This window comes from Aspergillus aculeatinus, assembly GCF_003184765.1.
Source record: "Aspergillus aculeatinus CBS 121060 unplaced genomic scaffold BO66scaffold_13, whole genome shotgun sequence".
Lineage (NCBI taxonomy): Eukaryota > Fungi > Ascomycota > Eurotiomycetes > Eurotiales > Aspergillaceae > Aspergillus > Aspergillus aculeatinus.
Genome location: NW_020291482.1, coordinates 112566 through 126582, shown reverse-complemented (window position 1 = coordinate 126582; position 14017 = coordinate 112566). Strand labels below are relative to the sequence as shown.

At 51.7% G+C, this 14017-nt stretch overlaps 4 protein-coding genes across 4 annotated transcripts; all 4 read right to left on the bottom strand.

Annotated features, from left to right (window-relative positions):
* Positions 1–91: 91 nt before the first annotated feature.
* On the bottom strand, positions 92–841 carry BO66DRAFT_37639 (uncharacterized protein). The gene has a single exon (XM_025645702.1). It carries the CDS (start codon positions 767–769, stop codon positions 179–181), a length of 591 nt encoding a protein of 196 aa, XP_025505904.1. The 5' UTR covers positions 770–841; the 3' UTR covers positions 92–178.
* Positions 842–1087: 246 nt separating this feature from the next.
* Positions 1088–1918, bottom strand: BO66DRAFT_37473 (uncharacterized protein). The gene has a single exon (XM_025645615.1). It carries the CDS (start codon positions 1809–1811, stop codon positions 1191–1193), a length of 621 nt encoding a protein of 206 aa, XP_025505903.1. The 5' UTR covers positions 1812–1918; the 3' UTR covers positions 1088–1190.
* Positions 1919–4016: 2098 nt separating this feature from the next.
* Positions 4017–5879, bottom strand: BO66DRAFT_436570 (uncharacterized protein; the record flags this gene model as incomplete). Its single annotated transcript, XM_025650935.1, has 5 exons — positions 4017–4681; positions 4734–5024; positions 5076–5277; positions 5339–5537; positions 5602–5879. 5 exons carry the CDS (start codon positions 5877–5879, stop codon positions 4017–4019), a joined length of 1635 nt encoding a protein of 544 aa, XP_025505902.1.
* Positions 5880–12887: 7008 nt separating this feature from the next.
* On the bottom strand, positions 12888–13586 carry BO66DRAFT_436569 (uncharacterized protein; the record flags this gene model as incomplete). Its single annotated transcript, XM_025650934.1, has 2 exons — positions 12888–13354; positions 13409–13586. 2 exons carry the CDS (start codon positions 13584–13586, stop codon positions 12888–12890), a joined length of 645 nt encoding a protein of 214 aa, XP_025505901.1.
* Between the last annotated feature and the right edge of the window lie 431 nt (positions 13587–14017).

The window sequence follows — 14017 nt, the reverse complement described above, 5'->3', positions numbered from 1 at the left end:
TTTAGTAGATTGGAGCAGATACGGATCCTACTGGGTAGAGGGGGAAAAAGGGGGAGGAGAAAAAAATCTTCACAGCTAACCAAAGAATCATTCATGGAAAGTCAAATCTCAATACCACAGATGTGAATGTCAACTCGAATGGCACGGGATAAATTCGATGTTGACCTGATCGATCTGCTCAATTGACTAGGTCACAGGCAGCAAAGCCGTCAAAGGATGACGACAACAAGAACAAAGAGTGCCAGGCAGCCTGGACCAAAGGGGTTGGGGAAAATCGAAGACAGTGTCTTGGACGCTTGGTTCCGGTCTCTCTCTCTTTTTGTGGCATCCACAATTTATCCCCGCGGGTGGGGACTGCGACTTGGAGATGCGAAGAAGCCCTTGCGCGGGCATGGACGGATACGCCGCCGATACGGATTGCAGCCGCGTGGCCCGCCGGCCCTGCTTCAGTCGCACATTCGAAAGTACCTACGGAATACACGCACATGCAGATTCTAACGGCTTTTTTGCTGCCGGGGAAAGGAAAGGAGGCAGCCACCAGTGAGCTATCACAATCAGCATGATTAATGTGAGTTTTTCCGTCGTGCGGACTGCAGATACACCGGACTGCAGATCGGTGTATCTGCAGCAGCACTGAAGTCGAGTCCGTACGTGTCCTCTCATCCCCGGGTTTGTAAGCATTGCACGGAGAGACGGGACAGCCCATGTGGTCTGATTGGCCAATGGGCAGTGTGGCCATCGCAGCCCTGGACACCTGGACATCTGTCATGATGATGATGGATGGATGGACACGTTGACGGCAGCCTATTCTTATGTAGAGTAGGTCCAAGATACAATAACAGGATCTTCATCAGATAGGCATCAGCTCTTTTCTTCCGAACCAATGACCGACAGAATAACCTCCATCCCTCCAGCATTGTGAAAGTGCATCGCGGCCGAAGTATCCCCAACTCCGATGGCCATGCGATGATGATGCGATACCATCGTCCACCTAGCTTGTCTGGAACTCTAAAGATCGATCTACCACCGTTCAAAGTACCCTAGAATAGTACATTATACTGCACTACATCGTAAATGATCTTGCGCGAACTCAAACCCCAGAAAAAAAAAACAAAAGAACAAAATCGGACCCAACAGCACCTCGAACGTTATCCGACCTACTCTACCATGTCTCGTCAAGATCGCAAAATTTATTGTTCCCCCTTTCTACCACTTCTACAATCTTGGAACACAATGAAAAAAAATGCGCCCTCAAGTATACTGTAGCTGTAGCAGTGCAGGCCGCCCAACGCAATTGATGAACACCAAGCGTAGCACCGGGTCACCATTCCGGGAATGACATCGTCAGTCCCAGAGATAGTCTTTTGGCCTTGCCACCCTTCAAATCGAAAATAGACTTTCACCAGAGTGCAGTGAAATGCACTGAAGTCAAGCACCGTAGCAAGGCTGGCTCGCACACATCGAAGCCTGCCGGCTCCGAGACAGTCCAGCACGTCGCTGGGCCTGTCTTTTCGGACCTGATATCCGAGATGGCAGAGGATGATGGAATGACCATAGGGGGCATTGGGGTAAAAAACCTCATCTGCTGACGTAGTCTTCTCGTTGTCTTGCTGGTTATCTGACTGGGACATTGTTCCGGACTGAAGGGTATAATGAGCAGGTCGGGCTTGAGGGCAGAGTTGAGATCGAGCTCTTCTAAAGACGATGGCGATCTTGTGATGTACGCCAGCTCCTTCCCCGAGCAAGCATTGGCTACCCACTCCCCACTGCAGCCACCTAAAGCAACTGAACCACAGTCGTCGAACAGCCATCACGCTCAGCCGAAAAATGCCCGCAGATCATCAATCAGCCTTAGGCAATCCAGGGCCTAACCCATTGACCGACCGCAGCCGCAGGTATTCTCACAATCGACGACACCTGACCCCAAGCAACTATCCTCCTACCTCAATTAAGTCCCAAACAAGCAGCCCCTGCAGTATTGGCTCCAGATTGCTGTCAATATCCTCATTCTTCCCAACCCAACCTCATGGGACAGCATCCAACCGCTTTTCAAGGGTCCTGAAACTCATTTGGAGAGGTACGATGCCAGAACTCAGCAGCGATCTCCACAAACGAGACACGGAGGCCCTCGTCCTGGCTAGGCCATGATCCGACTGCACGAGCAATGTGAGCAGGGTATTGTTGCCTCCATGATCTCCGTCCGAAAGCCCACTGGCGTAGGGCATCTCGTCGTCGTCGTCGTCGTCGCTCCGCTTCCTCCGCCACGCAGCTACCGTTGAATTGATCAGGAAACTCGGCCGACGTCCGAAAAACAAGAAGCTTTCCTGTTCCAGACGGAAGTGACCCCAAGGCAGAACGCTCCCATCGGCAGTGGAAAAGGGGCGGGGACTCGAAGGCGAGATAGATGTCAGCACATGAATCGGCATCGTCGAGACGACAATCTCGCACGGATACCACTCAACACTCACCTCTATTCAAGCTGACCGTCCACAGGGAACTCGCCATCGGGTTCGCCATCAGTCTTTCCGAACGACGGACCACTGACCTGACTCGAAGATCCCGTTCTCCCCGTGTGGTCTTCCAGAGTAGCAAACCTCGCGGCGATGGATACCCCCAGCACTCTTAGAGATCAAAGTAGTGATCTCCATTATAGCCAGATCAGATCTGCACAATGCACGAGTATATGCAACTCTTCCGCGAATAATGCCGTTTCAGGCGCGGTTCCGGAGAGGGAAACCGCACCCAGCATCATGGATCCATTGCCCGCTCCTGAGAAGTGTAGCGCCCATCCACAGCTGTTAAAGAACTTCTTTATAAAGCTTTTCCCCCTTGAATTCGTGGTCGCGGGCGGCGGACGACTATCAAGCCTGTCGAAAACCAGCTCCGATGACAACAACATCGGTGATCAGAAGATAGGTCAGACCTGGTGGCTGAAGGGAACAGCCGCCGCGGGGTTCAACCGTAGTCAGCTAGCGAAAGACTGAGCTTAGTCAACAATGGGCTTGGAGGTTGTGTGGGGGATATGTACCATGCAGTAAGGCCTCACGCACAGTGCAGACAATCTCAATCGAAATGTAATACGCAGTTCGTCCGATGTGATAATAATTCGAGTTCCAAAGACATTAGAGTATGTTAAGGCGCAGGTGGTTTCCACTGATAGTGGCGGCGTCCGAAATAGAGTAAGGTATCCACAATTGCTCCATCTTCATGACATTAACCGCCAGAAGCCTCGGAGAATATCTCCATACGCAGGTCACTGCTAGCCTAATTGCAATTGTGCTGTGCGTTGCGGTACGGTGCTGGGGAGCACACAACAAGCAAATCGGAAGTGGGCGGAACTGTCTCCACCGGACGCACCATGTGGAACAGACGCACGGAGGACATGGACACTTTATATAAACACCTGGGGTAAACCCCCCGAACCAATTGCAGAACAATGCGTGGGATTCTATTAGCTATTACCTAATGATGCGGTGCCCAAGTATACATGACGCGACCAGCATTCTGTCCCACCATCGAGTCACCGTAGTGGACAAGATGGGTGGTCAACAATGAGCACCATACCCTTTCAACAAGCAAAGAGACCATCCTTTCCTCCGATGAGGGTATCCAGTCAAATGCATCAAATGGCAGTCACAGTCAAATCGCAAGGAAGCACAGAAAAAGAAAAAGCAGCAGCAAGTGGTATCAATCTAGTTTGGACGGCGCACAACATGATCACGCAAGGCCCAAGGGGCTTTCTTGCGGAACGGATATCATAAACGAATGAAACGCAGCACAAGACGCCGGAAAGGACATCAAGGCTCGGAAATAACCGCCAAAGCAGTACAGGGTATCATTGACACTCGACACGGATCACTTCGCCAATAGCTCGACGAGAGAGATTCATGAAGGAGTCAAGGGGGTAGTATCAACGTCAACTCAAAGTAGCAGATTTTATTTTTTCGAATTCGAAGGGGTTCGCATCACCGATTTGCAGACAAGGCACTTGTCTTCCCAGCCAAGAGAACGACCATTTAGGCGGCAGCCTGGACAGGGGTGGAGGCAGGGACGTTGTTGACAGGGGCGACCTCCTCGGTGGCAGCAGGAGCCTCAACAGGTTGAGCAGTCTCCTCAGCGGGGGACTCCTGGACGGGGGCCTCCTTAGGAGCAGCCTCGGTGGCCTCCTTGGTCTCCTTGACCTCACTCTTCACAGCCTTGCTGGGCTTGCGGAAGATACCGCCCAGCTTGTTACCCTTGGGTTTGACCTCGCCGTCGGCGCCCTCGTTGTCGGAGTCGCCCTTCTTCTTGCCGAAGTTACCGAAGAAGGAAGTGCGGCGGCTGTTCTTGGGAGTCTCCGCAGCAGCAGGAGAAGCGGCAGGGGTGGCGTCCTTGGAAGCTTCAGCGTCAGCAGCAGCAGTCACAGTCTCGGGCTCAATGGGCTTGACGTTAGCCTCCTCGACGGGGTTGTCGAGCTGAGGAGCACTGCTGGCAACGGTGGTCTCAACGGGAGCGGGAGCGGGAGCGGCAGCCTCCTTCTCCGACTTCTCGTGAGAGGGGCTGGTGACCTTCTGGAAGAAGTTGCCAAAAAGAGAAGCGCGCTTGGACTTCTGGGTAACAGGAGCCTCGGCCTTCTTCTCCTCTTTCTCCTCCTCCTTCTTGTCGCTGGTCTCGGCAGGAGCGGGTGCGGCGGGAGCGGGGGCTTTCGCACAGTTAGTCAGAAGTAGATGATTTGGAGATTATGGTGGACATACCCTCAGCTTCCTCCACAGCAGCAGCAGGGGCCGCCTCAGTGGTCTCGACAGGGGCCTCAGCGGGGGTCTCGGCGGCGGGCTCGGCAGCCTTGGCCTCCTCTTCCTTCTGCTCCTCCTTCTTCTCCTCGGTCTCCTCCTTCTTGCCCAAGAGGGTTCCGAAGATGCTAGCGCGCTTGCGAGACTGAGAGCGGCTCTTGGCGGTAGCCTTCTCGTCCTTGGGTTCCTCAGCGGGGGCGGCCTCCTCCTTGGGCTCAGCAGCCTTCTTGACGGGCTCAGCAACAGCAGGCTTGTCTAAAGAACGTTAGTCGATGAAGGTCTCTTGTTGCGTGGCGTAAGACTTACTCAGCTTCTCCAGCTCAGCCTTGTAGCCCTCGCTGGCGACGATAGTCTCCTTCTCGGCCTTGGCCTCGGCAGCCTTGGTCTCGAGAGCGAGCACCCAGCCGTCACGCTCAGCGCCGCTGGCAGCCTGGAAGGTGTGCTTGTGGCCGTTGACCTTGAAATGGAACTCGTTGGCACCCTCCTTGGCGATATCGGAGACCTCAGACTGTGAACTCAGTCAGCATCACCACTCACTTATCTCAAATCGCCTATTTCCAAGTACTGACCAGGTTGAAAATACCAGCCGGGGTAGCCTTGTCCTCGGCGCGCTTGGTCAAGAAAAGGAGACCCTTGCCGGTCTGGCTAGCCCAAGCAGCGATGGGGTTGGCGACAGCAGGCTTCTCGTTCTGGTGGAAGGCGGACAGCTGCTTGGCCTCGACAGCGTCATCGTGGAAGTAGAAGAAGCGCTTAGCAAAACGCAGACCCCTGTTGTGATACCCATGATTAGTCACTGCATGCGAACCTCACAATGCGACAAGTGGCGCCTTACTTGACCAGACCGGGGGCCTTGTAACCAAGGACACCCTCCTCAGCGGGGGTAACCTCCTCCTTCTTGGGCTCCTCCTTGGCCTCCTCAGCGGGAGCATCGGCCTTGGGCTCCTCAGCAGGAGCAGCAGGGGTGGTCTCAGTAGCTTCGGCGGGGATCTCCTTGGGGGCCTCGACAGCGGCAGGCTCGGTGGCAGCGACCTCCGTGACGGCAGGCGCTTCAGTAACAGGAGCAACGACAGGCGCAGCAGTCTCCTCAACGGGCTTCTGAACTTCAGACATGATGATATTGGGGTTTAGATTGATTAAAGGTGTAATTATAGTCGATAGTGATGGATTAGCTAAGACTTGTTGAAGCTGGGGTGGCTTCGTAGATAAGTTTGCGCGTTGAGCTGAAGAGGGGTATCGTTTAGAGAAGGGGGGGTATCTTGAAGGAAAAGAAACAAGAGCTCTGTTTAGCGCAAAGCTAGAGAGAGCTTGGGTATCACAGTGAAGGAGAAAGAGTAACGTTTGGGAAAGAAGAGAAAGACCTCTTTTGAGTTGGGGGGGGAGGGAGGGATTAGAACGAGTATATGGGGAGAGGAAGAAGAGAAGAAAAGAAGAAAGAAAGAAGAAAAAGAAGAAGGAAGAGAATTTCAAAGGCCAGGAAACGAGGAGAGGGTACTAGAAGAACAACTGAACTGGAACTAGTCCACCTGGAAGGAGCAGGGGCGAGAAAGGAGGAGCTGGAGGGAGGGTGAATGAGGGTGAGTGAGAGGGCGGAAAATGAAAGGGTGTGGAAGTTGAGCAGGCCTGGTCACTTCCTGATTAGGCAGGGAGCTGCAGGGCGGGCGGCCCTCGAGGCTAGATTTGAAAGGAGAGTGGAGCATCATGGATCTTTTTTTTTGAATTATTATTTTTAAGGTATTTTTTGATTGTTTTTCTTTGCCTACCATGAGCATGAGCATCTACTACTAAGTTACTTGCTACTAACCATAGTCTTAAGGTAAGTCTTAATTAACCATTGCGACTACGAGTACGATTCGAAGTACCTTAGTAGCGAATCCTGACTCACTCACTTGCAGTCGTGGCCACTATACTTAAATCAGGGGGTTTTGTTGTATTGCCCCATCGCGTTGACCGACCCATCAACAACAACATCATCATCATCATCATCATCATCAGACCATAAACTAGACTAAATAAACATCAACCACATACATATTACCTCTGCCACAGGTACAGTACATACGACACTTACATCCTGCAGATCCATCCTGCATCTCTTTTTTTTTTTCTTTTTTTTCCTTCTTTTTGACATCCACGTACATCACGATCGGAATCTCACCATGCAGCATGCCCGGATCCTGCAGACTGGAAGATGCCTCCGACACCAGCCCAGCACGTCCTGTTGGACAGTACACGATCCGGTCTGACTGCCAATCGTCACGATGATAGACGAAAAGTCCAAGCTCCTTTCTTTCTACTCTCCTCTCCTCCCCCCTCCTCGCCCCTCCTCCCTGGCCATGGCCTGTTAATTAGGTCCGAAGTATAAAGCCCATCCTAGCATAGTCCAGTCCCCTCATGGTTTAAGACCTAAGAAGCGAAAAAGAAAAATGAAAATTCTTTTTTTTTTTTCGCAACGCAGGCCGGACCTCTTGCGCGCACCGAACGAAAATATATCGGCCCAATAAATAGGGTAAAAAGAATCAAGGCCCTTGAAAAGAGCCCCTCCCTCACCAATGCTGAGAACCTCCCTCCCCTACTCCCCCCCTCCGGGCCCTCCTCCCCCTATGAGGTCAAGGGCTTGCTGAAACCGTGGTGAATCCGATCTTCAAGACAGCCCCCGATTGACCGACAGGCAGAATTTAGCCCCCTTACCAAAGAAAACCCCCCCCCCCTCCTCCTCCCCCCTCCTGATGACAGCCCTGGGAATGGAAGGTCTTGCCGTGGGACGCGGTTCGCCCTTTGGTGGTTGTAGGGTTTCTTGGCACTGACTGGTCTTTCTTCTTTACCGGTCGTGCAGATGGTTTCAACGGCGCTTGGGAGGATCAACTACTAACGTACTATACATTTCCTCAGAATCACTACAGTAGATTGATTATGCTCCGTAGGGGCGGTTAACGTAATTGCCACACCACCTTTTGAAAACCAAACCTCATCGATAGATCATGGCTTTCTTTTCTTCTTCTTGTTCAGGTGAAGGAAGGAAGTAGATTGGTGTCACCTGGTCACCGTGTTTGTGGGACCCAGCCCTCCGTCCATTCGGTTTCCAAACCTGAACCTCCTATTCAGAATTTCCAGATCGTCCTGGTGGGCTTAGCTTCCAAGGCTGGTCCGTTACACAACCATGGGTCAGAATCAGATGGCTTCTTGTTGTTTATTTCTCGAGACTAGACTAGTAACTAGGTAGTCTAACCTAGTCTATGACTCCTTCGTTCCAGGCAGAGACAGAGACCAGCTTTCCATAGACTACACTGCAGTTAATTCTGATGCTGCCGCCGCGTCGCTGCTTGAAAGTAGGCGGTTGGCGATGGCTGCCGAAACTGAATCGCGCTGAATCGCGACTATTGATGTTTCACATATAGCAGAAAGCCCGGTCGGGAACAGATATTTAGTACCTTAAGTCCTTAAGTCTCCTGCCCAACCGATCCACTTAGATCTTGATGTTGCCGTTATTGTCAGGGAAGAAAAAAAATCCCAGCAGCAGAGAATCAAACCATGATGAAGGAAATATGTTAAGCGCCGGGCTAGTCTAAATAGTGGGTTAGTTAGCTTTTTAGTCCAAACGCTCGGTTACCCGCCCGCTGTTTTTGGCGACCATCTTCATTTTGTTGCTGCTGCTGCTGCTGCTGCTGTTGTCGTCCTCTTCTCTCCTCATCGTCGTCGTCATTCTGTGCCACATCAATGTGTTCATGCTGAAGGGGACTCTGATTTGCCTGCTTGAATCCCGAACTCCCTTCTTCTGCTAGACTGACCACCCACCGGCAGTTTCTCAGACCAGTCCCGTCCATGCGACCGGAATGCCTCGTGACAGCCCAGCATTGTTCAAGACTGTAGGACCAACCAGCGGAAAAGGAGCCCCTCCATCTTTGGCAACTTGGAACTTTTCCCACCTTGCCTGATCTTTTTTATCTACCCTATCGGCGCCGCTGACTCGCCGGGAGAGACAGAGAGAGAGAGATTCAATCCTGGGCTCGCGTGACTGAAGTCTTGGAAACCAATTCGCCAAAATATGGTCGGAGGGGAGTAATCCGCCGCCTATTGAGCGATAGAGACAAACTTGAAGTTATTCCATCTTTCCCATCTAGTTCGTTCCATTCAATCTGGCGATACTAGGCGATAAAGTCACTGGCGCAAGCCGATGAAACGAACCTAACCAAAGGAATTTCCAAACCTCCGCCACCTTCTTCGGCCGTCCCCGTGCTCAACATCACAAGGAAAATATTTGGGAAAGGGAGAAGGGCCCTAGAGGGGAGGAGGGGGGGGGGGGGGGCGTAAAAGGGAAGGAATAACATCTCCTTGGGACCATGAGTTCGTACTTCTTACTCAGGAGAGTAAAAAGTGGATAGGATATTGTTTGTTAGCTCCAGCGCCAGAGCTGGAAAGGCCGCCCCACTCTCAATCATCCCCTGTCTCACGACTCACGAGTCACGACTTTTGTAGTATGTGCTTTCTGAATCTTCTTGAATTTCTTGAATGATGATCCTGTCTTTCTGGCCTGCTTCTGTAGCAAGGCAGCGGCTGCAAAAGCGGAAGAATATCCCTAATGAGATAGAGCTCATACTTCCTCCGTTGATTTGGATGTACAGTACCGTCCGTACCATGGAAGTTCTCCGACATGACATTTGCACAATAGGTTGGTTATATACAATTTTGCGGCTCGCGGGATCTACTTTGCTCAACGCAACCACTATTCGAGAAATCATGATCAACAATGATGATCCATGATAGAACCAGCGCACGTCGCTTGCCAATCCATTCTAACAAATCTCCTCAGCAAACTGACTCTACTCCATGGCCTCTCATATACTCGAGTAACGTTACAAACAAGTTTGCAAGAAGGGTTATCGCAGTGGGCCGGCCAATTTGCCCGCTTCCTCATTCTCCCCCTTTTTTTGCCTTTACTACTATCGGAGAACGTACAGCACTAGTTTTTAGTAAATTTTCCATTCTGCGTTCTCTTCCCTCCCGGCCGTTTCAACGACCACCAGCAGGCCTCGGGCTTGAAGCGAACCAACCAACATAAGCTGATGAGCTTCAATCCCGACCGTCCACCAATCAGGCCACCGTCGATCTGATGATCAATGGCTTGGCCCGTGTTGAACCGCCGTCTTGCTTGCTGATCCAGACAATCCCACTGTCTGACTTTTTGCCGACAGACAGCCATTCGTCCATCTAGCCATATAGTATGATGTTGTATAGCCAGAAAGAAGACCAGCACGCGGTAGACCACTTGTCGACTCTCAATTTCACCACCCACGATAACTCTCACGACCGCATAAACCTCCCCTCTTCGCCATCTAGATTCAATTTACATTTCCTGCTTCACGCTTCAAATCGCCCCTCCCAAAGGTACAGAGCTCTTACTCAGCAGGAGTCATAGTCCAGAACCCCCAACCGTGGGAAGCGGGAGGGAAACGTCACCCGGGGCCGATGAGGGATAAGCCCCCAGATTGTCAACGTCCAAGACACCGACCAGGTAGCCTGCGACTCCCAGTCCTCAAGAACTTGATTTGTGACCCCGTCGCACACATAATTATAGCCGTGGATGGTCCACTGGCCACGGAAAACGGTGGCGCTGCCGGACATCGTTTTGTACCTTTCGCGGCGGGTATCTAGATAGAACATGAGAACCACACTCACGAAAGAAGCGAGTAGTGGTTGTGGTTGGGGAGGGGCACCCATGCTTTGATACGTACTTGGAAGAGACGTTTGCTGAGAGATGTAGTGGAAAAGGGGTGGATGATGTGCTTGTTTGCAAAACATACACTTACTAACAAACATCCCATGAAGTGACAATCCTAACCAGAGATTAGCCCATCATCTTCGCTCTACATCGTACCCCGACAATCATGCCCACTTCCAATTTACACCTGCTAGTTACTCCCTTGATCATCCCGACTATCCAAAACGTGACCACTTCTAGCTTCTGCTGCCGAGTAATTACTCATACACATGAGTTCCCGAGTGCCTTCAGAGCGCAAACGTGGGGTCAATGGCAGCTCTTTACTTGAGTAGGAGTATGAGAAGCATGCACATACCGCCTTGACTTGCTCACACCGCCACCGCTTCCTCGACTACCGCAAGATCTGAATCCCAGCCGTGATCGCCAACCATGAGGTATGAAACTTATAATAAACCCGGCAGAACCCAGTTTATCATCCCGCTCCATGTCTGTTACCTACTGAGTAGTATGTGTAGCACCAAATCAACCAACTTATCGAAGTCCACAATAACTACTCGTTGGTAGACCAATAAAACAATCAAGTTTCCGCCCCAATATGAGCTTCTACCGGCTTTCAACGCCACCTGCAGCCCCCCTCCTCTCATCTGACACCGAAACCGTTGACTTTGCTTATCAATTAATCTATTCAATATAAAAGTGGGCGGTTGGATTTTCAGCCCCCCCCGGCGGGTGCTAATTTGCACTACAGAGGGGAGCCGCGGAGCTAGTCTACGCAATAATTTACCTGCTCACTAAACCAGTCTCAGGTATAGAAGTCACGCTACCTGTGACTGCAAGGCGACACCGAATTGAAAATAATTGACCCTTAGCATGGGGGGAGGTCACGTTGTTTGGAAGCTTACATGATCATGGTCATGACCGTCGTTGATCAGCGCTAGATCCTTGTCTAGGCACTAGTTATTGATCTCTGCACGGACACGATCGATCATACCTTCCTCTTAAAAAGGGAACGTGGTTATATCATTTCCCTCAAGGGCCTTTCAGTTTCTTGGGATGGTGATCTCGGCGGTGTGGACAGGACCCAACCGTCCATTTCTACCCCATTGGCAGGAAGTGATCTCCAGGCGATGCAGCGGCTCACTTACAGTACAGGGCTGCCATTAGCCAACTACTAACTTCAATACCATCAACCATTATCAAACCCAAATCAACCGGGGGTGCTATCTGCCAAAACGAAGTGGATTGCATGGTACACAAACGGAACCACAGCTCAACCCTTGAGATCTTGCATCTTCAGCCTACTCACGACAGTGACGAGTACTAAGTTATGTTAGCGCTCGTCACTGCAGAAGTATAGAACCTCAGTAGGTATTTAGCCCACCTCATACCTCACGTGACCAAACACCTCCCCACTCCAGCCAAATAACCTCTACAACTCCACCGCAGTCTAGCGCATCAAAACGGAAATACTGAATACACTTTCACTCAACCAACCCCAAGCCCACCCTGACAAAGTGGAGAGGGGCTGGCTGACATCAGGGGAAGGCTAAACCCGGCGGGCGCCGCAGGCAACCCACTGCAGTCGCATGACGTGCCTTATCACGCCATATACACCTAGCATACAGTAACCATACTCCGTACCATATACAGGATGCGCCATGCACTCTGTAGATCCCCCGCCTCGGAAACCCGAGGTCTTCCCATCGATAGGCACACATCCTCCGATTCGTCCGCTAGCGCAATGAACTCTAAGATGGTATCACTGTCACCACCTGACGAGATGGCGAATCCTGCTCGCGTGAGGGAGAGAGAGGAAGGAGTTCGGGGTCAGATCCAAGACTGGTCTCGTCAAGTGTGATCTTGATCTACGCCATCGTTGATCGATTGTGTGAGTCGGTCAGGTGGGGGTAGATTGCTTGCGCATATCAAACGTATAGTGGTGCGGAGGGAGACGGGGGAAGGGTGGATATACTCATTCTTCGTTTATTAGTAGTGTGAGGGTGTATCCTGGTATTAAGCCTTGAATTCTTTTCTCTCATGGGTGTAAGATCCCTTTCTAGATACCCAGTAGAAGATTCCCATAGTCGACTGCGTCGTGGAACAAACTTGCTCTCATATTATCTACCTATCCAGTAGTAGTACCTGTATGCAGGTGCCATGCAGACTGCAGAGGCCACCACCACCAATGATCTAGATCATTAGGAAACCCTCCTAGCTACTGTATACATCGCACCCTACACATCCCCCATTCACAAGAAAACAATACACAACCTCAAGGTTCTACCAACAAGGACAGAAAAACATCAAAGAGTAATAATCCTCATATTCGTACCAATATCCAAAGAAAATGCGCCCTACTCCTCAACAGAAACGGGAGTATCGAAAACAAGAACAGTCTGCGTCTAAACCCTCACCACCAAAGAATCCTCCTCCACCTCCTCCTCATCATCCACCCAATTAACCCCCCTCCCCAACCCAAACCCACCACTGCTCAGAACCAACCCCTTCATCCCGACCAACACCCCCAAGATCCCCCGGCGGTCTACAAGCTCATCGAACGCCTGCCCCACGGGCAACACCCACCCGCCGTGGCCCCAGTCCCACCGGTAGAATTGTATCGTCACCGGCAGACGAGGAAGCATCACGGCGCCGACGATGGGCCCCGCCGACGAAGACAGTAGCTGGGGCGGGTGATGGTGGTGTCGGTAGTAGTGGTCGTGGCCGTGATGGTGCACGGCGGCCAGAAAATCCCGCAGAACGAGCACGTGGTGGCCCGGGTGCGTGCGCGGGCGTCGCAGCACGCCGCTTATGAGGGTGAAGATGATGAGGGTCCCGCTGCCGCTGCCGCTGCCGCTGCCGTCCCTGCCGGCTACGTTCTTAGCCTACGCTTCAGCTGCAGCTGCAGCTTCGTGCGCAGGCTTACGGAAAGTCACGGTGATGCGGTTGTAGGACTCGCGCATCGGGGAGATGATCCCGGCTTCGAGGTCTACGGTGAAGCCTGCCGCGGTGGGGAAGAGATCACTGAGGGCGGCATACCATAGGCTGGTGGACTCGAGGGCGTGGGAGCGTCTGTAGATGGTGTTGTTGGTGGGGGCGCTCATTTTGGTAGTTGATGCTATGTAGTATAGTTAGTGGGAGTCCTGGGTGGGGGGTTTCCTGGTGGTAATTAGTGAGATCTGGGGTTAGGTTCAGTGTTTCCCAGTGTGAGGTTTAGCGATTCAGTCAAGGTTGGTAGAAGTAGAGATAGAGAGGTAGTAGATCTCTTGATATCTTAGTTATCATGGCGGATTTTATAAGCATGGGGGTTGGTGAAACCGTAGGAACTGGAGGCTTAGCGGAGGTTTTCTCTAGTAGTATGCAAACGGAGATTAGTATGGAGGATTTCCTCAACATGCCTGGATGTCAAAGACTGTCAGTGAACAGAGCAGAAGTCCCCTTGTTCGGGCATCTATTACAAAAAGAACTCCTGGAAATAGCCGCTATTTGCAAGTGCAATCGATCCTGGACAATGAGTTGCATGTCGTTTAACTCC

What these genes read in the sequence shown, in the direction of transcription:
- BO66DRAFT_37639 (XM_025645702.1), bottom strand. Translation starts at nt 769, where the DNA reads ATGACAGATGTCCAGGTGTCCAGGGCTGCGATGGCCACACTGCCCATT.
- BO66DRAFT_37473 (XM_025645615.1), bottom strand. Translation starts at nt 1,811, where the DNA reads ATGGCTGTTCGACGACTGTGGTTCAGTTGCTTTAGGTGGCTGCAGTGG.